This window comes from Dreissena polymorpha, chromosome 11 (assembly GCF_020536995.1).
Source record: "Dreissena polymorpha isolate Duluth1 chromosome 11, UMN_Dpol_1.0, whole genome shotgun sequence".
Lineage (NCBI taxonomy): Eukaryota > Metazoa > Mollusca > Bivalvia > Myida > Dreissenidae > Dreissena > Dreissena polymorpha.
The window spans coordinates 7,473,841-7,498,792 of record NC_068365.1 but is presented as its reverse complement, the minus strand read 5'-3'; the positions used below and the strand labels follow the sequence as shown (position 1 = coordinate 7,498,792).

The 24,952-nt window shown below is 35.8% G+C and overlaps 1 protein-coding gene across 1 annotated transcript; it reads right to left on the bottom strand.

The window, feature by feature from the left end:
• Positions 1 to 19,651: 19,651 nt before the first annotated feature.
• On the bottom strand, positions 19,652 to 23,205 carry LOC127851227 (uncharacterized). The gene is made up of 3 exons (XM_052384844.1): positions 23,100 to 23,205; positions 21,985 to 22,922; positions 19,652 to 21,934 (listed from the first exon to the last, which is right to left on the bottom strand). The coding sequence occupies exons 1-3, from the start codon at positions 23,203 to 23,205 to the stop codon at positions 19,652 to 19,654; spliced, it is 3,327 nt and encodes a 1,108-aa protein (XP_052240804.1).
• Positions 23,206 to 24,952: the final 1,747 nt, after the last annotated feature.

The window sequence follows — 24,952 nt, the reverse complement described above, 5'->3', positions numbered from 1 at the left end:
AAACAAACGGTAACTTATCTCCAGTTTATGATTTTAACATGATTTATCATCTGAATCGACACTTTTGGACACAAAATAATACAAGAGAGAACTTGTTGGAGACCGGATATATTGTCAATGTAGTTATTTGAGATATCAAAGTTACTAAAATAAAGAACAATGGCAAATATTATATTCAGATGTTTAGGTCATTCAGTGCAGTAATTTATTAATTCGTAAATGTCAAATGAGCCTATTGATTTATTTTACAATCGTGTCCATTTGAAATATAGTCTATATTACATTTTCCTAGTATCTCAGAAATGAATCTTACACAAAAGTAGGTTTTTTTCAGTGAATTGTCAGGGAAAAGAAGTGGAAACAACATAATAATGTTAATCATGGTATATACATATCTATACTGTCGTTCATGATTTTCAGAATTGTATTCATTTAAAACATCACTTTGTTTTTGCAATCGCATAGACAGTTATGTTATGACCAAACAAACTCGTTATACGACCCAATGTCTTGCGACAAAGAATCATTTTTTTCCGACAATTGTTTGGCTTGAAACAAATCCAGCAATTCCTAAAATACATATGCATTCCATTGCGGCTGTTGGGATATATTTACGTAAAGTTCAAGGATACCAAATGTTTATACCACGCTGTTTACTACTGCTTACACATATCGTTAATTTGATTGCATTTAATGACGGATGTGTGTGCTTTGAGATAACAGGGAGCGGGTCATTAACTCGCAGATATCAGAAAATCAAACAAGCAAACATCGGAACGTCAAACTGCATCGTTTTAAATGACTTTTTAAGTGATAATATTTATCATTGTCTCCCAATTAAGTTTCTAACGTTTTGTGATGGGGTTTACGAGCTGAGTACAATCATGCTTTTCTGAATTCAAATGACGTCTGAGACAGTGATCATCGCACAAACTAATACAGACACAGGGCTTATTTCCGTAACAATATGGTCAGTATTGATAGCTCACTTACTTCAGCAAAGCGGTATATTGATACTTGTCTGTAAAATATTTCTTTACCTGACATATTGGTATAATGGTTTGTTGTAATTGTTTCACAAAGTTATATCGATATGGGTAGAAAGTATGCACATATTAAATGTCCTCACACTCATGAGCATGGTAATCTACACTTAAACATCGGTCAACAGGATGATGTACAATTCTAACAGTAATTGTACTGTTTGGGTAATCGGCCACTTGCCTTAAATAAAGGACCAACTAATTGTTTATAATAAGATTTCAATACTGCTCAAGCAGCTGGAGTTTCACTTCTTTATGTTCAAGGAATACATGTTTGTGATAAACACGATTGTAGAGGCATTCTGAGTAAGTTATAAGGGTGGAAATGTATTCAGGTGTTGGTAAATATTATCCGTAGGAAGGCAAATTTTGATTTTACATCGCTCAAACAAATTATTATGTAATAGTCAGGAATTCAAGAGCGAGTGGAAATTGTATAACAATATTGTAAGCTGCGACAATATAATGTATCGGATAAAAATGTATTCCTTGTATGCGAAATTATCAGGTAAAATGCTTGTGTAAGTTACTAAAAAAAGGATGGACTGAATTTTCTAATTATCTTTTGTAAAATCCCTAAGTTGCTTAACATTTTATATCACTCAGAGAACTTTATTTAATTAGTACACTCACTAATATTCTCCGTTTGTTTTAATTATTGGTAAAGAATCATTAAATGCGTGTCGTCAAAATTTGAGGTTTCGTGCAGAGTCGCAGTGGTCAAAGTAGTAGCATATTTGGTTTCCTAAAAATGTTTATTTTGTTTTGATTTACATAAGTTAGCTTCTTCTTATTATAATATACTTGTATTTAGTGGCAGAGGAACCGTACTGTACTTTAAGTCGCCTTATTACGCCATACGATGTTGATTAATATTCAAAAGCACTGGACAATATTGCAACATAAACTATCTTGTTTATGGTCTCAAATTGGTCACTTATTATTAGTTTTGCCAAACGTATCTCTATTTGTTCATGTCCAATGATCAATTTGACACTTTTGAGAATAAGGTAATCATTAAAACGCATGGCATTTCTCCCGCAAGTCATCCGTTATAATGCAATTGTTTGCTCTGTACTGATTTTCAAAACGCGATCGTTGTTTTGTAGAATATATTCAAAATATAAAAAATTGATATTTCCACCAAGTCGTACTAACAAAATGCACATTATGGTAAATATGTTCGTGTAATGCTATCACTTGTCCTTTTGACCTTTTTTAGTAAACATGTTTAACTGTTTTACTGTTGTCTTACAAATGTAACCTTTTATTTGAATAAATGCTTAAAGCATCTGCCACGTTATTATGACATAATGGTATAAGCATCATAATAAACATAGTTAGTTTTCACTCTACAATATAATCAATGGTCCGAAGCATGAACTTTCTATTTCATTTTTATTAAATATTCGTAATCTCCAAGTGTGTTAGCTGTTAGATCGGACGTTTCCCCGGACTTAAATACAATGGTTATTTCTTATATATTTTACGCAATTTAGGAGTAATGAACCTCAACATACAAAAGATGATCATTACAAATGAAAATGTCTCCTTTCTCCTCGTTAATCAAACTATTGCATTTACAAATGGGATAAGACAATACAATAAGTCAATAAAAAAAATAAAAAATCATTATACCTCCAAGGATTTTTATTTAAAATAGTAAAATTTAGCCAATGTATACATCAAGTGATTGTTTATGAACACTTATGTCTAATGGAATAACGTGAGGTCCACACATTTTTTGTCAAAAATCATGTAAACCTTTTATTGTGAAATCTTTTTCTTAAAACGACCATAAGACACACGTATATCATATTGATCTTTGAAATATAGCACAAAATTTGAATATTTAATGCAATATAAGTTGCATAGAAAGGAATAGACTTGGAAGTCCAGAGGTTCGCAAACTCTAAACGAACTGAACAAATATTTTCAAACAACGTAAAACACATACATAGGGCCAAGTATAGTTTCTTAATGTGTCCACTTCTTTGAACTTAAGTGATATATTATTTTGTGTTAGCGTTTTATAGCAACGTAATAAGCGACAACCGGTTGGTTTTCATGAGGGCAGGAATTTTAACGTCGTTACCAATAGACCCATTCAAAAATGGGCCTGACATTGGAAAGACCAACTTACCAGTGGGTACAAAAAAAGCTGACGCATTTTCAATAACAACCCGTATCGACCGTTATGATGAAATCAGGTGTCATAATTTTAAAAGATTTCCACAACATTCACGTAACTACGGTGGCATAGAGGTGACATGCACTTTTCTTTTTTAAATTGCTCTCCTCTTTTTTCTATCTCGTGGCCACGAGTTAGCTATGTCGTGGCCACGAGATAGAAAAAAAGGAGTGCAAAACTAACTTAGAGCGGCGTACAATAAAAAAAAGAGCGGTGCAGTAAATACAGGCAGAGTGCATTAAACAAAAGCGTAGAGAATTTTCGCTATCTCGAAATCCCGAGTTAGTCAGACAATCAAATTTTGCGAAACATGTATAAATATTCTCTACGCATATATATAGCTGGTCAAAGCAGACAAGGCTCTGATATAACATAACATACTTCTATTAGTACTACTATTACTGCTACTACTACTGCTGATGTTGTTGTTGTTGCTGCTGTTATTACTACTACTACTACTACTACTACTACTACTACTACTACTACTACTACTACTACTACTACTACTACTACTATTACTACTACTACTATTACTACTACTACTACTACTACTACTACTACTACTACTACCACTACTACTGCTGCTACAACTACTACTACTGTTACTACTACTACTTCTACTACTACTACTACTACTTCTACTACCACTACTACTACTACTACTACTACTACTACTACTACTACTACTTCTACTACTACTACTACTACTACTACTACTACTACTACTACTACTACTACTACTACTACTACTACTACTACTACTACTACTACTACTACTACTACTACTACTACTATTAAAACTACTTGAACTACTACTACTACTATTAAAACTATATGAACTACTACTACTACTACTACTATTACTAATATCGATACTGCTGTTACTGCTCCTCCTCTTTCTCCTCCTCCTACTATTACTACTGCTATGGCTGCTGTTGCTAGTAGTTGTAGTAGTAGTAGTAGTTGAAGTAGTAGTAGTAGTAGTTGTAGTAGCAGTAGTAGTAGTAGTAGTAGTAGTAGTAGTAGTAGTAGTAGTAGTAGTAGTAGTAGTAGTAGTAGTAGTAGTAGTATTTGTAGTAGTATTTGTAGTCGTAGTCGTCGTCATCCGTCGGTCGTCGTCCGGTCGTCAGTCGGTCGTCTGTCGGTCGTCTTTCGTCCGTCTTCCGGTCGTCCATCCAGCGTCGTCCGTCGGTCGTCCCTCGTCCAAAAATCGGTCGGTCGGTCGTCGTCCATCGGTTGGTCGTCCGTTAGTCGTCGGTTGTCGTAGTCGTCGTCGAAGTGGTAGTCTTAGTAGTTGTAGTAGTAGTAGTAAAAGTAGAAGCAGTAGTAGAAGTAGTAGTATTAGTAGTAAAAGTAGTAGTAGTACTAGTAGTAGAAGTAGTAGTAGTAGTAGTAGCAGTAGTAGTAGTAGTAGTAGTAGTAGAAGTAGTAGTAGTTGTAGTAGTAATAGTAGTAGTAGTAGTAATAGCAGCAAAAACAACAGCAGCAGTAGTAGTAGCAGTAATAGTAGTACTAATAGAGGTATTTTATGTTATATCAGAGCCTTGCCTGCTTTGACCAGCTATATATATATGCGTACAGAATATTTACACATGTTACGCAAAATTTGATTGGCTGAGTAACTCGGGATCTCGAGATAGCGAAAATTCTCTCCTCTTTTGTTTAGTGCACTCTGTCTTTATTAACTGCACCGCTCTTTTTTTAATTGTAAGCCGCTTTTATTTAGTTTTGCACTCCTTTTTTTCTATCTCGTGGCCACGACATAGCTAACGCGTGGCCACGAGATAGAAAAAAAGAGGAGTGCTTTTTCCATTTCGTAATCTCAAGATCCCGACTGAGCTAACTCGTGGCCGTGAGATAGAAAAAAGAAGAGTGCTTTTTTCCATTTCGTGATCTCGAGATCCCGACTTAGCTTACTCGTGGCCGTGAGATAGAAAAAAGAAGAGTGCTTTTTTCCATTTCGTATCTCGAGATCCCGACTTAGCTAACTCGTGGCCACGAAATAGAAAAAAGAGGAGTGAAATTTAAAAAAAGAGGAGTGACTCCGTACGTAACTATCATGCGTAAAGCTCTTCTGCTCGTAATGGGAAGAAATAATCTTAGGGGAAAATGTTTTTATTAGCGTCATATTTTGAAAACAGAACAGTCTAAACGTGATGATTTAAAGTGTCCTGTATAACAAACATGAACATGGTTTTACTTTACTGTTTGAAATGCATTCGTCATATTTATGTTTAGGTTAATCTGTTTATGTCAACATACACTAAAACATTAACATGCATTTTTTTCAATTTTATCTGAACCGATGCCAAGGTTTTCAAATTCTTTTAAAACCTTTTCACTCAATGTTTTTTACACAAAAATCATTTCACACACAAAAGCTTATGTACCAAATGTAATCAAATATTTCAAACGCTCCACTGCAAACAATGGGCCAAGAAGTCTAAGAACGTATTTGAATAGTGTTAAAACAGAACACATTACATTAAGTCACAAATAGACCTGATTTAAAAATAGTTGTACGATATATTTATGGCAAGGAAATCATATGATTACAAAACTGTACCTGGCCTGGGTATTTTATTCGCGGTCTCTAGATGCCTTAGCAGTCACTCTACAAAAACACCACGAACTCACTCGGCTTTTTAATGTTTAACGTTGTAAAAACGGTACGTCGGTAAAGCAAGTTTTTTTTTCAAAATCTTTCGAATTTTAGAATGTCGATTACTGGTTACAAGTAAAAAAACATATGTTTAGTAATATTCTTCATATATGTAGTAAGAAGTGTTATTTGGCTTGATGGAATAAAACGTTTTCGAATCTATAACCTTTGTTTTGACATTTTTTTTAACTGTTCACCAGTACTGTTAAATTATGTGTCCAAGTTTAGTTTTTTATCACAAAACTAGTGCGATTAGTTCCGTATTTTTGTTGCAGATATATACATATTTTTTAAACGTTCAGAGAGTACTGTTTAGGCCGAAATTCGCATTTTCATATCAGAAAACAATCTTGAATCTTCCTAGTTTTTGTCGCAATTACCAATGGATTGTACCGTCTAGTGTTAATGTACGAGATATGTGAAAACTGTTTGGGACTATATCATTACATAAACGGAAACCGTATACTTATAGCATAATTGTGAAAGGCAGGTATACTTATCTATATGCGGGAAACATTAAGAAGTTTATTATGTTGACCGCGGCTTTTATATGATCACAACTGTGAATATGCTTTAAATGCATCATAACCGTTATACCTTTGACCATTGATCTCTTTATGAACTATTTAATACTATCTTTAAAGAAAGATCTTCGTAAGTTATATATAATTTGACGTTCATATGTCTACATTTAACAATCACAGTACTGATAGTACTGGTGTGACGATGCTTTTGAGGAGGATGGATATAAAAGCATCAATTTAAGTTTATCTACATCACCACAATTGTGTATGTTGGTACGAAAAAAAATGGGTACAAACATTTTAGATATGATTAAAATATGCGAAAAAAAATTTGGGTACAAAAACAATTTGGGTATGAGAAAAAATTTGGGTACGAAAAGAGAATAGGGTACGAACACAATTTGGACGAATACTTTTGGGTACAGAAAAAAATTGGGGGTACGGGAAAGTAGTACCTGTGGGGAACTTATCCCACAGTCGCACATTTTCGGCCCGTCAAACGTCAAACATCGGATATATACCTCAAAGGCAATTGTATGCATACACATTTCGGAAGCGGTAATGCGGTTCTACCTATGCGAGTCAAAATGTAAGCGAAATATGTAAACAAAGCGGTAGCATCGGAACACATACTCAAAAAACAAGTGCATCAACATGCTTTTTGAGTAAGTGTTCCGATAATATAGAGGCCATTGTACAGAAAATTGACATAAATGTGAATATATTATTAATAAAAAAAGAGCCGACAACGAACGATTTAGCGTTAAATTTCCCGGGTACATTTTAGTATGTTTACCGTAACCGGGGTACATGTAAGTAAACATAACAGTACCCGAGCCGACAATTAACAATCAAGCGATAATGGAAATTGCAACATCTCTCACGCCCCCTAGCATAGCTTTAAGCTGTATTCAATTCTCAACAGAAAAGTGCTGGAGTCATTGATCCGGGGGACAAGAAAAACAAACATTAATGTTCGAAATAAATCATTTGATTAATGACAATTCTATTATTTGAGTCAGGTCACAGGAAAAGCGCAGTCAAATCAGTATCCAATTAAAGTATTTGTTATTGTCAAAAAACAGCTTTAAAGCAAACAGATTTAAAGCGACCGCAGGCTGATCTGGATCCAAACTGGCCACAATCGCCTTAATATCTCTTTTTCTGTGACACAGTTCAGTTAAATTTAAAATGAAATAAAGTACTAAAATAGAAAGAAGAAAGAGTACAAACCAATAAAGAGTTTGTAATCAATGTTGAATTTCAGGACAGCTTTTCGATCTGCAAATCCCCTATGATATGTTGATATCGGGTATCAAAGTCATTAAATAAGTCGCAAAATGCTCGAATACAATTTACAAAGCAAAATGTGACTTAAATTGACAACTCAAAATACCAGTATGCCAGTTTTGCCGTGCCAAGCTGTCGAGATCCAGAAAGTCCTTCATTCACATCGAATATATCCTTCGAATTCCATCCATTGTTGTCTTAAGCGGAGATTTAGTGAATTAATAACTCAAATATCCTAAATAACAGTTTCTAAATAGTCAAACAAGCCGATTATTGCTGTAAAAAAGTTTTGACCAGAGTGTCATGATTCTCTTATGGGCGCGGCCATTGTTGTATGTTGAAGCACAAACGACAACTCTGCTAGGAGAATGTTATCAATGATAATCAGCGAGGTATGCCGGTTAGAAAAAATAGCATATCAATCGGACTGGCGCGGCCATTGTTGTCTGTTGAAGCACGAACGACAACTCTGCTAGGAAAATGTTATAAATGATTATCAGCGAGGTAATCCGGTTAGAAAAATAGCATATCAATCGGACTGGCTCGGTCTTTTACATAGGTCGCCATTGTGAAGAATGTTTTCATGGTATGATAACTTAGACGAGCTGCTGAAGCAGCATCGTCAAAAAATCGAAGAATCGTGTGTGTGTGTTCCAGAGTTTAGTTACAGGTCCTACTAGCCCCTTCACAAGGTAATTGCAACCCTACTTGGGTCGAAAATCGAAGAATCATTTCGTTTTAATCACTTTATTCGTCAAAAGTAAATATCGAAAGTGATTGGTAAGTTTATATTCTGCAAATCATCATCTTGGCATAACAGCCGTTTTGCAAATATGATTATAAAATATCCGCATGCATTATGATGTTTTGTCGGACCGTAAATTTCAGAATATGTAAACCCCAGCAAACCGGAAAAACGTTTTAGAATTTAAAGACCTTTTTCGTTTTAGATATGCATATTTTAAATAAAGTTTGCGATACAATACTTCTGTATGGTCTTTAATTGATGATTTGAATGCATATTTACGTTTCTTTCATGTATTCTTTTTGATGTTGGCCTTTCCCGCGGGATTCTTTCATTTTCTCATGGAATATATGTTGTTTTCCGTATCATACGGTTTACACTGAATCAATATATTTTAAGATCTGATTGGCTGATTGGACATTGAATTTTACCCGTCAAAAACCGTCTGAAACGATTCGCATCATACGGTTTTGAATCATACGGCTTAACGTACGAACCGGTCCAAAAGTCTTGTAAGCGTATCAAGCGTATAGGTCCAAAATTCGTATTCGTATCAGACGGTTTAATTAGAACCGTATCAGACGGTTTATAAACCGTATGATACGCTTTAAACCGTATGATACTCTTTTAAGACTTTTGGAACTGTTCGTACGTTAAATCGTATGATTCGAAACCGTACGGATAGGTCCAAAAGTCGTATTCGTATCATACCATCGTATCAGACGGTTTAGCTAGAACCGTATCAGACGGTTTTGGGGTCATAAACCGTCTGATACGATCGTATCAGACGGTTTTGACTTTTGGATCGATTGTACGCTTAACTGTTTGATGCAAAAACCGTATGATACGATTCGTATAAGACGGTTTACGATTCGTATTATACGGTTTAGCGTAAACCGTATCATACGGTTTTCACTGAATAAATCCATTTTTAAATTAAATAATACATTTAAAATATATCCGTCATAAACCGTCTGAAACGATTCGTATCATGCGGTTTCGAATCATACGGCTTAACGTACGAACCGGTTTTTATTAAATGTTTAATGTTTTGTAGTCAAATTATGCTTCTCAAACATGGATTTTTTAATTTGGACAACACATTATCATTTTCTCTTATCTGAGGGATCCGGATCCGAAAAACTGGAAGAAACCAATTTTGTATTCGGATTCGGATCCGAACAAATTTTTTGGATTCGTTGCAGCCCTATTGCCTATACACAGTAGGATAAACACAAAAAATCAATTAAAAGCAATGATACAATATGGGTGTTACCGTCTTGGAACGGTCGACGCAAACAATTGGGAATTGAGCATAAGCTGAGAATAAATCAGAAAACACACAAATATTCAGAAACAACGGCATTACGAGGTAATACATGGCAATGATAATTTGATGTTATTTCAATTCAAGTATACAATAGTTAAACACCACAACAGAAGACGTTATGAGTCACGATACGTTTGCATATCATATTTTTGAATTCATTATTTACGTTTGAATAAGATTTCTTTATTTATCGATCAATAGAAAGGAATGAACTCTTACATGAAACATGTTAAAAATATAAACTACACGTAAATACAAATATATAGCAATAGTTTGTTTTACTGTTGTAATAAATATTAACTTGAATACCATATCTTTTTAATATAAATTGTTATAACTGTCACCTTTGCATTTATGAAAACGCTTGACACCGATTTGAACCTTAATATAATATTAATATTTCCTTTGAATTTTTTATTGATGACGAGATTTGGTTGTAAATATTTTGTTTGCCATGCATCAGAGAGCAACCCTCCTTTGTTCCAGTTACATGTTAATAGTTAATTCATTGAAAAGTGTTTTATGTTGTATGTGGATATTTGCAGTTTTTACTTATCAATGTATAGGTCAAGGGCAACGGTCGGATGCTAAATGTGTTTCTTTTCATTGACCATAACAAGGCAGTGACTCCAGATTGCCTGTATGTTCGCCGTGGTTTTAGTGGTGCTAATTTTGTCAATATGCCATTTCTGCATGCTGGTTTTTATAAATGAACCATCGTGTAATTTTCGTGTACAATAAATATGAGTTATTACTGCTCTTAGTTAAACTGAGTATACATCGCTTATTTTGTTATTGTTGCTTGTTTAATCAAACCATTTCTCATTCCTTATAAAAAGATAATAAATATCCATTATATAATCAAATGTAAGACAATTTATACAATAACAACTGTATTGAACCACCACACTAAATAAAACCTTTTAAGTTAAAAGTCGTCCTAATGTTAAATGCAGTAGATGAAAATAAGTTTTCAAGAATGTCTACACATATTTTATCATTTATGAAAAAGTCAGCGAATTAAATAACTACTGGTAATGTAGTATATTTTATATTTGGAATCGTTGATATGATCATTAGATAACATATTAAAGAGGACCATGTGCGCTTCGACGGATTCGAACCCGGAATATCATCAGCAAGCATACTTTTTCTTTTAAATGTATACACATGTCGTTTATACCCGTATCTGCTGAATTGTTGATCAGAAGGTTACAAACGCTTTGAAGTTATGATTATGGAACGTTATTAATGTAGCATTTCTTTTTTTTCATATATATGTTAACTAATATCCAAATATTTGTCATATAAGGTTTTCCTGTTGTATGTTTACTGATACAAAACACGTACAAACACAATATTATTCAATGATGCTGAGCTCTTAAATATCGTAAATATTGTGGAATTAGATGGCAGTTGTGGCCTTCGAACGGGTGTAGGGTTCAACAGAAGTTTAAAGGGAGATTATACGATTTTGTCAAATAATTATGAATTTACAATAAATGTGTAAAACACTTATTATACATATATTTCAATATAAATAAAAATAAAAGTTAAGATGAACATGTGTCGAAAAATGCGGAATAAGCAAGATATTTAATTCTGAAATCGAAAATGTCTGTACAGTCGAATTCGCCAGGATTAATATCATGCATGTACGATGTGAATCTAAATTTAGTTTGACGGATCATTTTTATTTCCTGCAACGATATCTATTCGTACGATACACGCACACTAACGCCGATAAAAAGACGAATGCTTCTGTTATTGTAGGAAAATATGTACGACATATCTTCGTCACAATCGGCTCGGGGCACTAATTTGTCTTTGCTGCATTTTATGAAATTAGCCTTCATTGTATACTTTTGCTTATATATTTAGTGTTATTGTAACATATTTTTATCAATATATTACAATTTAAAACATATGCAAATCGTATAATCTCCATTTAAACCGGTTTAAAGCCCATCGCTGACCATTTCATTACAATAGCTCTGTTCATATCATGTAATGATTAATGTCACGTTTAATCTAATGTAATCGAATTAATAATGATTTTCGCAAACCGTTCCAATTCGGTAACCCTAAGATCTTTGATACGTTCAGTTTCATTTTACATATATTGTGGTTATAGAGGCAAGCGGTTGGTTATAACACCTTCTCTGCAAATAATGTTTCAGAATTATTCCTAGTGTGATTGAACTGATACCAAACAACAGCCACTCTATCTATTTATAACATATAATTTAAATGACCTAGGTGCATAACAAACAGATATTACATCAAACAAAATATTATACTCAAACATATGTGATGCGCCAACGTAAGTTGCAATACCAGTTGATGCAACGACTGTACCGTAATGAATTATTATGGAACGTCACAACTACATCATACCGAAAGTAAAGGCATTACACATGGAAGAAGGACACACGGCAAAGAGTTGAGTTCATAGAAGTCAATCAATAAAAGATACGTTATGCTTTGCGCATCGTGACCTTTAGTGTCTAAGACAATGGCCACATAAATCCTTGCGCCTTCTATGAAAGTCTTAGTTACCTCATGTATATGCCAATTCCAGCGACCGAGCGGCTGGTCATCGGTCTCGTATATAATATGATTTGAACATGGAAAGTGGGATTATCAAGCGAATTGTAAAGCGTCTCTCTCTTTCTCATTAAGTGACAAACTGAAGATTGTTCTTCTGAGTGTGATATGAGGAATACCAATGTCGAAGCGATATCATTTATCAGAGAGGCGATATAATATAAATCAAATTGTTTTAATTCAACATCACGTGTTACTATGGTTGAGCAGATAAGAACATTGATGTTGGTATGAAGTCGTCATATAAATCGTATTGTTGATATATTTAAAAGGAGTGTTTAAAATGTTTAGTATAACTATTAAAGCCTTAATGGGTTGCAAACTGTTTATTTAAAGGAATCATTTTCAATATAATATACAGTTCAATTTGAGCCTATTTGTTTGTGCATTGAACGTTTAAACGGTATTGTAGTGTTTTGTGTTTCTCGCTGATGTGCCAAATTGTGTACACGATTCGCTCAATTATGAGGCTAGGATTTAAACTGGCCACAGTCGAGAGTCTTCAAATCTATTATTACGTCTTGTTTGAGATTCACAGAATTTCCTCAACAAAACAAATACAAACGTTTTTCAAATATTAACACTTTCTTAATAAATGTCGTTTGACTAGTTATTTAAATGTCACATCGGTTAATGAACGACTTATTTTTCAGCTTGGTCTACTAAAACATGAAATCCAATTTACATAAATTACGTTTACAGCGTCTTAAAGGTAGCGCACCTCTAATGGACACATATCCTCATATAATCTAATTAATTATTTTCTTAATCAGCATCATTTCACTGAACTACATGTTAATTTGTAGGTAGGCTTTCCATGCTTTAAAAAAAAAAATACCGTTTTTTTCAAAACCACCCTACGCTCAGCTTTTGTACAGTTTATTTTCACCCCTGGGGTATATTAAAGTTCCATAATTCATTCAAATTTCCAAATATGGGCATGCTGTTGGTGTGTATAGATGCAGTTAAGGTGTTTAAAATTTAAACAAGATGAAATAAGTATTCTTTTACAGACATTTATTTTTTACAAATTTTTATCTATGGAAGAGCGCCATGGAATGTAAGTGATTTCAGCCAAGTAAAAATTGGGTCGGTTAAAAACAAAGTGTCATAAAATTTGAAATAATATAATTTAATTTATATTTTAAACATAGTTTGTATAGAAACACTATATACAGCAAAAATACCAAGAGATAAACAGATTTACCGTTTACTTTTTGAAATAAAAACAAAAAAGCAACATGCATCATTCGTATTTTCAGAAGTAATTCACCCAATTTAGCCATAACGTTGTTTTAATTTTAAAAATTGAAGGATGTGCATAAACATTTCAACATATTAAACAAAAAAACCCATAGCATATATGCTATATTAAATCATATTACGTTAGAAAAGAAATAAAACGTGTCGCAAAAAGTATGCGATGTCGGCAGGATTCGAACCTGCGCGGGAAGATCCCAAAAGATTTGAAGTTCATCGCCTTAACCACTAGGCCACGACAACTTCAAATTGGTGAAAGCTTAAAATAGATATTCATAAGTAAACAGTAAAGGCTCGCCAATCTTTGAAGAAATCGCGAAATCGTATTTTTATCAAATGATATTTGTATCAAAGTCAATATTTATTGTGAAAATAATGTATTCTAAAGGAATTACGTAAACATATAACAAAATTCGAACTATGAAAAAAATAAAATGCATCTCTCGGAAATAACCGATCATTGAAGATCGGCAATGATCGTAAAATAAATCGCGGGAAATCATTAGAGGTGCGCTACCTTAAAAATAAAATAAGAAAATCTTGATCAGCGTGTTAGAATAAAAGTAAAAACTTCAGCAAATGATTTTCACATTGGAAGTTTGGAACAGCTATCAACTCACTGTTTTGGCACCTTGAACACTTGGTATGATAGCATTTGATTAAATAACACATACGCTTATGTAAATCAGCCAATGGAATATATACACATAAAAAATCATTGTTCAAACGATCATTTAGTCGTGTAGAAACAATCTCGACTGTTACACTCAACACAATACGACCACACACCAAATGAACTTTAAGCAGTACATGCTGTTCGCATGTGAAGTGTTTATTAAGTCAATTACTGAACTCTAGCAATGACGATTACCTTGACGACTTTCTTATGCCAGATTTGTCAATTATAAAAGGGGAATAGGACGAGTATTGACGAATGAAAGTCTGAATAATGCAATTAAACATTATCAAGAATATAGCATAGTTTAACATTTAATTACACTAACGAAGTATTGCAATGGAAACCAGAAATATACAAATATATTGCACAATTATATCTGAAAATAAAAATCATTAACATTGAAAAAACAATCTATCAAACAACAGGCCACATGCCACTTATCTGGGAAATGTGGCTTACATATGTTGCATTTGGCCATTTTGATATAACATTGTCTTACTAAATAGACAACACTGTTATGTATAATCACTTGGAGACAGTGCACTAGTAGTGGCAACGGTGTCTTCCGAAAGCGATGGTACAGACAAAAACGATCAACATCTTAAAGCAATGATTGAATAGCAAAACTTTTCTCAAAAGCTATCGGGGAATACATGACGTACTTAACCGATTAAAATAATTAGCATACAAAGAATGAAAAACTGTTTAGCTTAACATTTGAAACAAATCCGTTATAAGGATAAATCACTTAAACTTTATTTAGTTTGCGCTAAGGAATAAAAATATTTCACATAATTATTAGTAAAACACAAATGGTCTATATCATTTAATTTGGATGTTTCACTCTCACGCCGGGTATGCGAATACTTCGTTGACGGATGGCACTTCACTAACAGAGAACAACAAACGCCACGCGCGAGATGTAAGTTCCTATGTTATATTTAAAGTTATATACTAAAGATTAGTTTTTAAGACAAGACACATGGTCGAGTTGATAAATGGTGTATCCTTTTGTATTGGGAATACATAATTTCACGGAAGAATGATACAGTTTTGCCCCAAAAATAGAAAATTCGATCGGAAAACAGCATAAACTGGATGAACAGTAAACATTGAATTTTCTCAAATACATTAGTAAACTAAAATGCAGCATGTTGTAACATTACTGGATATATTGATCTTGCATTTCGAATAGTAAGCACGTTCTTGATTTATTTCCAAGTATGTTTATTTTGTTAAAATATGTACTGGTCATTCAATTCATGCTGATTATCGATGGAATTTAATCGTTATTGTTTAATAATTCACCGTTATTCCACGAATTTCTTTCTTCGCAATACGAAGTGCTATACCATTAATCACACAAACAATGTTCTGTGTCTAAAAACCAAAAAAAAGAACATTAATACAAAAGAGCTGAAGAACTCACCTCTTGCGCGTGTCTTTTGTTGTTCTCTGTTAGTGAAGTGCCATCCGACAACGAAGTATTCGCATACCCGGCGTGACTCTGTATACGTATGTTCTATAATGTTATTAATTAGTTGAATTCATATTATCTTTGTTATCGAGCTGAAGACAGCCGTATTGTCTGAAGCTCAATAACAAAGCCAATATGAATTCAATTAATTAATGACAATTTCATTAATTAACTTTTTAATACAACTCAGAAAGACAATAAGGATTGAAATCTTACTTATTGCCATTAGAAATTGCATTTGTAATGTATAAATCCTCCATGATTTCGAATTAGTTTTGCTTACGACGCTTGATTATGGTTGATTGTAGCGTTGTTATTTAATGTACGCTCAAATATTGAACCTTACTGTTGTGGTTACACTGCACTATTCTTATTGTCAAAACCTTGAGCTGAACATATGAGGGGCTGAGTACGTTAAGCATTTTTTTAAAGGTTTAAACTTTTGCACCCGAACTAAGCATACAACTTCAAAATGGCATCCACATTTGTCAAAATTTTAGATTCTCATATAAGGCCGAGTTTCTTATTGGCTAAATCTAGTATTGGCCGACCTTTTTCCGTATTGGCCGTGTTTTTTCCCTATCGGCCGCCTTTTTCTCGTATAAGGCGAGTTTCGAGCTTTATTGGTGAGGCTCAACCTGTATTGATCGAACAAATTGAACACATTCTCGTCGTATATTATAGAGTTAATTAATAATATTCGAAATAGCACGCGCACACCGCTGCTACCGCGTACAACCCATTTTTATTATAACTAGCCTCGGCATAATTGTCCGTGTCTTTGTTCCATAGACACCGGCTAACTACTCTGAATCCCTGGTTACTGTCCTGACCATCGGTCACGGTCATTATATACTTGTAGCGCTGAAATCCCATGTCCTTCGTGCGCGACTTGATGCGATCTATTGTCTATTCGGGAGTCAGAGGATTGTTATAAACTTTCATATCGAAACGATTTTTTTCTTTTATACCGATTGCATGCTATGGTACATACAATTCACAGTGGTAATCTATAGAATGTTTTAAAAGCATGCCCCTCTGATAAAAATTATATTCGTTCAATTGGTTAATAGTACGTTGATCTAATTTCTACATATTTCAACAAGCGGTATTATTGCCACTATTTCGATTGTATCTAGTTCTTTAAAGCATATAATATAGTCCGAAAAACCCGTCATCCATAAACGTTATCCATTCGTTATTTATGTTGCATGCCTGTATAATGTTACGTTTTGTATCGCGCAGTATTTGCAAAATGTTATCAGTTCTGTCAAATCTAACACAAATTACATTTGCTTTTGTCAGCAAAACTTCATAACGTATGCATGCTTTACAAACTAATTATTATTTAAATAGTAAGAATTCTTTAACTATGACCCGCATTTATCTAGTGTTCCCACCGGTCTTTATGTGGAATTTTGCCATTACAAAATGTCTCCATCCTTATACTCTGATGGTTTACAACTGAAAGTTAGTTGTAAATGTCACACAAAAGGAGAAGAATCTATCTGTTTGAAATTGGACGTTCTGTAAATAACAAATGAGCTGAATAAGTCATTGAGGTCCATGTCAATTTGGACTATAAAACCAACATACAAATATATTGCTTTGTGATAATTTATGCCGTTTTGGCAATAAACTGTCATTTGTCTTCCCTTCCAGATATAACAGTAATGATGTAATGCTTCGTCTTGACAATAAAAATAAATTGTTCCCACTTTACATTTAATGAAATAGCCGCAGTATAAATACATGGATAAATAGACATTAAAGCAACTAAAGGGCCCTGAGTAGTGACACAGATTACAACTTCAATGGTTCTTCGGGCGCCACTTTGTGACTTTGGGTTATACATTCATGTGCAAGTTCATTTTACATTACACAATGATTGAACGCAAACATTATATAAAGTGAAACAAATCTTTGGCCAGTCACGCGAATAACCACTGGTCTTTTGGAAGCAAGTATAACATTTCCAAACAAATTCGGTAAATTCTAACAACATAAAATAAATCAAATCATACAAATGATTCTATTTGTGTCACTTCCCTGGAATGACCCATTCTAAGCATGGCGTTGGTATTTTACCCATTAAAACAATTCCGTCAGAAAATCACACTTTGACCAGATAAACATGTACATATCGCCCCTCAAACAATATAAAATTATACTTAAAACATTTTTTATCGTGTTATGAACACCGCAGATGATTCTCGTTCGCAATTCACAGCTAGCAAAATAATCACTCTTAACTAGATGATGTTCACAGAACGAAAACGAACACGGATCATTCATGGAAACACCTAATGTTATTACATGTCTGGAAAAAACAGTACCAACGGAGACATGTTTTAATAACGTTTGGCCAGAATATCAAATAAATGCATTTCAGTCGGTCTCTATAAAATCTTATTTTAATACCCGTGCGTAAGGAGTAACCTGTGTGGTCCGCACATCCTTATCAAGGGTAACTCTTTCCGCATTTAAAAGAAAGTTGTGTAAGGAAAATACTTCCTTTTAAAACCTGAACGTTTAAAGTGTCGTTCCATAGGCTATACATGATCAACTTGGAAAATACTTAACGAATATGCATTAAAACTGATTTTCAAAGGAAAAGATTAATCTAGGATTATACTTACCGCACATGCATTAAACCCGGTTTTATGTATTCTGTTATTTGTTGTATTGTTCGCCATGAAGCTCTTATAATATTCGGCGTAAGATTGCTATAGAAGGAGAATCTTTAAGAAAAGTCAGGTATAAATTTATTGATGCATTGCGATGTTTTGTTTTTATCATAACAATTTGTTCAGGGAAAACAAGTAACTTATAAATCACCTTTTTGTCTATTTAAGACTAATCGTTTGCGACATGCGCTCCTAATTGTCGCCCGGATATATCAACGGGTTTCATGGATCCAATATTTAACACAGGCTTTACGATCACATGATTTGAATATTCTTTTGAATTATGCTCTCATGAAACTGTTTATTTTAACCAAATATTTACATTGATTTAAAAGTGTTTCAGAAAGGATGTTTGTTTTTACATTAAACACTGCCAAGACCGACAGCTTGAATGTGTGTATAAAGTGTCAAAACTGTACGCAAATGCATTTATATTGTGTTATGCTGATGAATGCCAAATTGAAGGCATCTTGTTATAAATCATGTATTTCAATATTCACCGCAGATGGTTTCCGTACGCAATTTAAACATCGCGAGTCAATCAATAAAACCTCGTTTACTTACAATATTTCACCACGTTCGCGAACCTAATTAAATCACAAAACACACATATGCAGTGTAGTAAACATAATGTACTACCATGGACAAGTGTTGGGTATTGTATGTGTCACATTGGAAACATGACTTGTTTCAATTTTACCTCGAAGCACATGGCTTCACGAAGCATTAGCATACATACCATGGCACACGTTGTTATAAAATCTGTAAACACATTATAATATAAAATCAAAATGTTTTTTGTTAATTTACATGATGTACTCAACCTCAACATCAACAATCTGCTCAGGTGGACTTGGTCTCTGTTGTAAAGGTATATAACGTGTACAGAAAATAAGTCAAACCTTCATTGGATGACACGGTCTACGTGACATGAAATCCAGTCTTCGTTCGGCAATCATTTTCAAACAATGGCGACGTTGCTTATGGATAGCTCAGTCGTAAAAAATAATCATGAATAATGTTAATATCCTGTTGTAAAATACAGATAAACTGCTTTCCACTAATGTCATCAGCTAGGTACCACTTGCCATTGCTTGTTTCGCCCTTTTAAACCTAGGACAAGCTCTAAGTGGCGGGCGGCAGTGTTGATCAGACACTACCCATTAGTGGATGGCTTCCAGCTACTGGCGTTCCTCCTTAGCCACAGCCAGCTGGAGCTTCTTTCTGCTGCCTGTGATACCTTCTTAATGGCCAGCTTTCTCGCCTGTCCCTCTATTCCCATATCCTGGAACATATTTCCCAACGATGGTGCAGGAAACCCTCTGCATCCCACTTCAATCGGGTAGTTCCATGCTCTCCACCCGGCCTCTCTACATTCCTGGACGAGATCTTCGTACTTGGCCTTCTTTCTCTCATGTGCCTGAGTACATCTTTCTTCCCACGGGACAGTCAGCTCTACCAGGATGATCTTCTTTGTCTTTCCGGAGACCATCACAATGTCTGGGCGTAGGGTAGTGTGGACAATGTCTGGAAACTGCAGCTGTTTCATAAGATCTGCCCGTAGTTCCCAGTCATTTGTGCCGTCTAGGATACTCGGATGTCCTCCCTTTGTACCCTTCATTACTGTCCCTGCTGGTACAAAGTTGATGTGCTTTGCCCCTGCATGTACTCGTGCCTTCTTCTTGTGTCTCTCAAGTGTATCCGCTACCTCTCGGAGTACCTGGTCATGTCTCCAGCGGTATCTCCCCTGGGCAAGTGCTTCCTTACACGAGGACAAGATGTGGTCCAGGGTAGCTCTTCCTCCACATAGGGTGCATTCTGCTGTTTTTATCAGCCCCCATCTCTGGAGATTCGCCGGTGTTGGCAAGACATCATAAACAGCCCGGATCAGGAACTGCAGTTGAAAAAACTGGTACTTCCAGATATCTGTCCATGACAGTTTCCTCCCTGTTGTCTGCCACTTTGTCCAGCTTCCCTGGCTCCCCATCTGGACTGCTTTCACCTTTCTTATCTCTTCTTCTTCCTTTCGGATTTCGCTCTGGACAAGTTCTCTTCTTTGGACTGTTGTGGCTGAACTCCACGGTTGTCTAGTGTTCAAGCCGAGTCCCTGTCTACCTTGACAACTTGTTCCCACTATGTCTTGATGTCTCAGTCGACTCTCTGCCTGCTCAACTGCATTCGATGCTGACCATCTTCTTCCAGTTCTGACCTCTATCCCTGCATTTCTAATGCTCATGTCACTAGAGTCTCGTAGGGTCAACACGAGCCTTGCCTTACTAACTTTGTACTCCTCTACAATTGATGAAAGAGGGAGCTGCAACATTCCGGTTCTGTTGTAGAGTCCAATACTTGTCATACATGATGGAAGTCCGAACCATCGTCTCAGGCTCTTGTTTATCATGCTTTCCAAGCTATCAACCGTCGATGTTGGGATCTCATACAACATTAGTGGCCACAGAAGACGGGACAGGAGGCCATGCTGGAAAAGCCATGCCTTGAACTTCCCTGGTAGGCCTGTTCCCTCTATCTTTGCAAGCCCATTCCTCAGTTGCTGCCTGATGCGCTCTGTGTTATTTCTGCTATCACCCAGTGTGGTGTCAAACCATTTACCCAAGCACTTGACGGGGTTGTCAATAAGTGATGGGATATCCTCGCCCTGTACCCTGAGTGTTGTCTTCTGCCAGACTTTACCTCTTCTCAAGATAAGAAATCTTGACTTCCTTGGTTTGAAGGCCATTCTAGCCCATGACACAACATCTTTAAGGGCTGATAGGATCCACCGAGCTTGTATGTGGGACTCTGTTGTGATAGTCAGATCATCCATAAATCCCCTCTGTGGTGGAAGTCTGATATCTGTCTGGGTCTTCGGTCCCCTTGACTCCCTGTCTCCGGCTTTGATGATGAGATTCATAGCGGCGATGAACAGTACTACTGACACTGTGCAGCCGGTTACAATCCCCTTCTGAAGCTGTATCCAGGATGTTGTAAAGTTCTTTGTTGTGAAGTGCATGTTGATGTTTCTGTAGTAGCTTCTGACAATGCTCTGAATATGTTCTGGTACATGGTGGTGTTTCAGAGCAAACTCTATTACCTGGTGGGGTACTGTGCCATACGCATTTGCTAGATCCAGCCATACAACTGTGAGATCTGTCTTGTTGATCTTAGCTTCCCTGATTAACTGGCTAATAGCGCATGTGTGTTCAATGCAGCCAGAGAATCCTGGAACACCTCCCTTCTGTGCTGATGTGTCAATGTACCCATTACTGGTCATGAATGTTGTAAGACGCCTGGCAACCACTGACATGAAGATCTTGCCCTCCACATTCAACAATGATATTGTCCGGAACTGTCCAATATCCTTGGAAACCTCCTCCTTTGGGACGAAGATGCCTTCTGCTCGCTGCCACTCCACAGGTACATCTCCTTTACGCCAGACCACCTTCAATAGTTTCCACAACCGTCTCAGCAGTTTGGGCATGACTTGTACACCTTGTAAGGTATTCCATTTGGGCCTGGTGCTGACTTGGATCTAGCCTTCTTGATTATATCTTGGACCTCCTTGAGGGTTGGTTCTCCCTCAGTAAATGCAACAATGGGCATGGGTACTGGGGCTATGCGTTCATGTCCCTCCATCCGCATATGTCTCGCCTGATCAGAGTGCGTGTTCTTCAGATGCTCTTCAACCTCCTCTTTAGAACAATTCAGCTGTCCCGCTTTCTTCTCTTCAAGGATTTCCTTGCTAAAACCATAGGGATTGGAAAGAAATCGTGATCTTTGTCTGGCCTTCTCCCTTCTGGCTTTTCGTATCCTTTCCGCTTTCCTCAGGTCTTGAAGTCTGCGTCTGGTGTGGTCTCGTAGTTCCTGTAGACCAATTTTCTCTAGCTCTGATGCCTGTCTGTACTGGTTCCCCAAGTTGCGAAGGTCCTTCCTCAACTTCTCTATTTCTATCTGCCGTCTGTTCTTGGCGACTGTAGTCTGCTTCCTTTCCGATGGTGTCACCCCAAATCTTTCCTTCCCGACTGCATATATCAGTCTACACATACTCCGCAGTTTCCTTTCTACTGTTCCAAGTAACACCTGTTCCACGATGCCATCTACATCCTCATCAAACTCCTTCCACTGTTTCTCGTTCATAGCTGGCCATTTGATGCGCTCTAGTCTGTCATCTGTATGACTGCCCTGGCTACCAAGATCATGTTCTGGTCTTGTAGGCTTATCCACCTGTTCCACCTCAGATTCGTGGAGATCCTCAGCACTGTGGTGTTCTTCCTGGCTGTGGTCCTCCTGTGTCTCACCAGACAAGTCTGTGCACTGTCTCTGCTCCGGATCAGGCTGACAACCCTTCCTAGACCGGTGTATCTTGAGACCCCTGGCTTTCTTACAGATTTTCCCGCAAACACACTGAGCTGTCTCTGTATAGGCCTCACCTGTCAATGTCCGTTGTACTAGCCGTGTCGATTCCGTTGTGTCCGTCCTATTGGATCTCTCTTCCACCCCCCCCCCTCTCGAAAGACCCTGGGGGTATCTTTTTGTATGTCTTGTTGTAGCTGTTCTGTGGGTTACTCCTTACGGAGTCATCATCTTGAGGTGCCGGCCCTTGATGCCCAATTCCAGTCTCTCCTGGATGTCCACTGTCTCTCCAGTTATCACCAATCTATTCCTGGTTGTCATCCAGTCTTTCCTGGAAGTCACTGATTCCTCAGAAGTCATGTTGTAAAATACAGATAAACTGCTTTCCACTAATGTCATCAGCTAGGTACCACTTGTCATTGCATGTGTTTCGCCCTTTTAAACCTAGGACAAGCTCTAAGTGGCGGGCGGCAGTGTTGATCAGACACTACCCATTAGTGGATGGCTTCCAGCTACTGGCGTTCCTCCTTAGCCACAGCCAGCTGGAGCTTCTTTCTGCTTAATTTCCTGGACGAGTTTATAGAAACATGGTTCAAATATAGCGAAGTATTATTTAAATCAATAAAAATGACAAAAATTACATCGTGATAAATCCTAAAAGTAATTCACCGACGTCATTGCATTCGGGTGACATAAATACATCAAAATAACATCATGCAAGTGGCCAATCAAATACAACGTGTAAAATACAATCGCACACATGTTTTAGATGTACGTATTTATAATGAGGGACATACACTACTGCAAATGAAACGTGTTTACAAAAAACTAAAACTAAAATGCAAAACTAATACAGTCAATATTGAAGATGTTTGGGCTTCTATAAAAATTACTTTATTAAATTATTTTTGTTTAATATTAGCATACAACACAAAAACTACATACTTTGATAAAATTTACTTTAAAACTTTCAAATAATTGTAACTATTATCGACTTTTGACTTTAACTGATCGACATTTATATAATATTAGTGTCATCGAAGTGGTATTAAGTGTGTATCTTTATTTTAGGGTAATAGACAAACACGATCCGATCGCTAAATAACTGGTTCAGAAAATATAATTATCTCACTTGACCGCCGCGAAGACGTAAAAGGGACACTAATCATATTTACTATAATGGGCATGCGGGGAATACGGTAATATGATTTGTATTTAGATGATACATTTATAGTACACGTTGTTTTTCTGAAACGACTACATGAATACATCTACTGATAGACTTGACATGTTTGTTATGAATAATCAAAGGGTGAACATAGCTTATAAGAAATGTAAATAAATTGTGTCGTGATGTGTGGAAATTAAATAAAGCTCAACAAGCTTTACACAGTAACACAAATTAACAAAATAGCAATCACTTTTAGTTACTGTTCTATATGAAAAACTACATCGATATAACACCGCCGAAAAATCTTGTTACGAAAAGCATTATCAATAATGAAAAGATGTCGAGCGGCGCAGCATTTTATAATTGGATAATGAATGCCAACCGCAGATGTTTCTCGTTCGCAATTTGCACATCGTATGGCTATCTATGCGAGTGTCAACCTCGTTTTTCTGAAGATATTTTTAGTGGAGAACATACCGACGTTTCGCAGTTATAGTAAATGTGTTATGATGTAAGCGTTGTAACTGGCGGAAATAATATTTTCAAGAATATTTAAAAACAAAATATTTCTATGTGCAAAATATTTTTTATAAATAAACAACGGCAAAGGTTTTACTTAACACCAATTATCTTACACATATTCTGTTTCTATATGATTATCTATAAAAAAAAACTACGTGATGATATTTTTTTTTAAAGAAATTGATAAATTATTGCAGCCAGCAACAATTTGCATATTCTTTTACTTAAAACGACTTAATAAATGTAAATGCATTCTAACTATTCGAATAATTACTTAAAATGATAAGAAATCTTATCTACTGTATAAGTGTTAGAAATTTGGTATTTAGTGTATAATTGACTGACACAATGCAAGTACTTAAATTACTGCTTCAGAAATATGATCATCTCAATTGACCGCCGCGAAGATGGGAA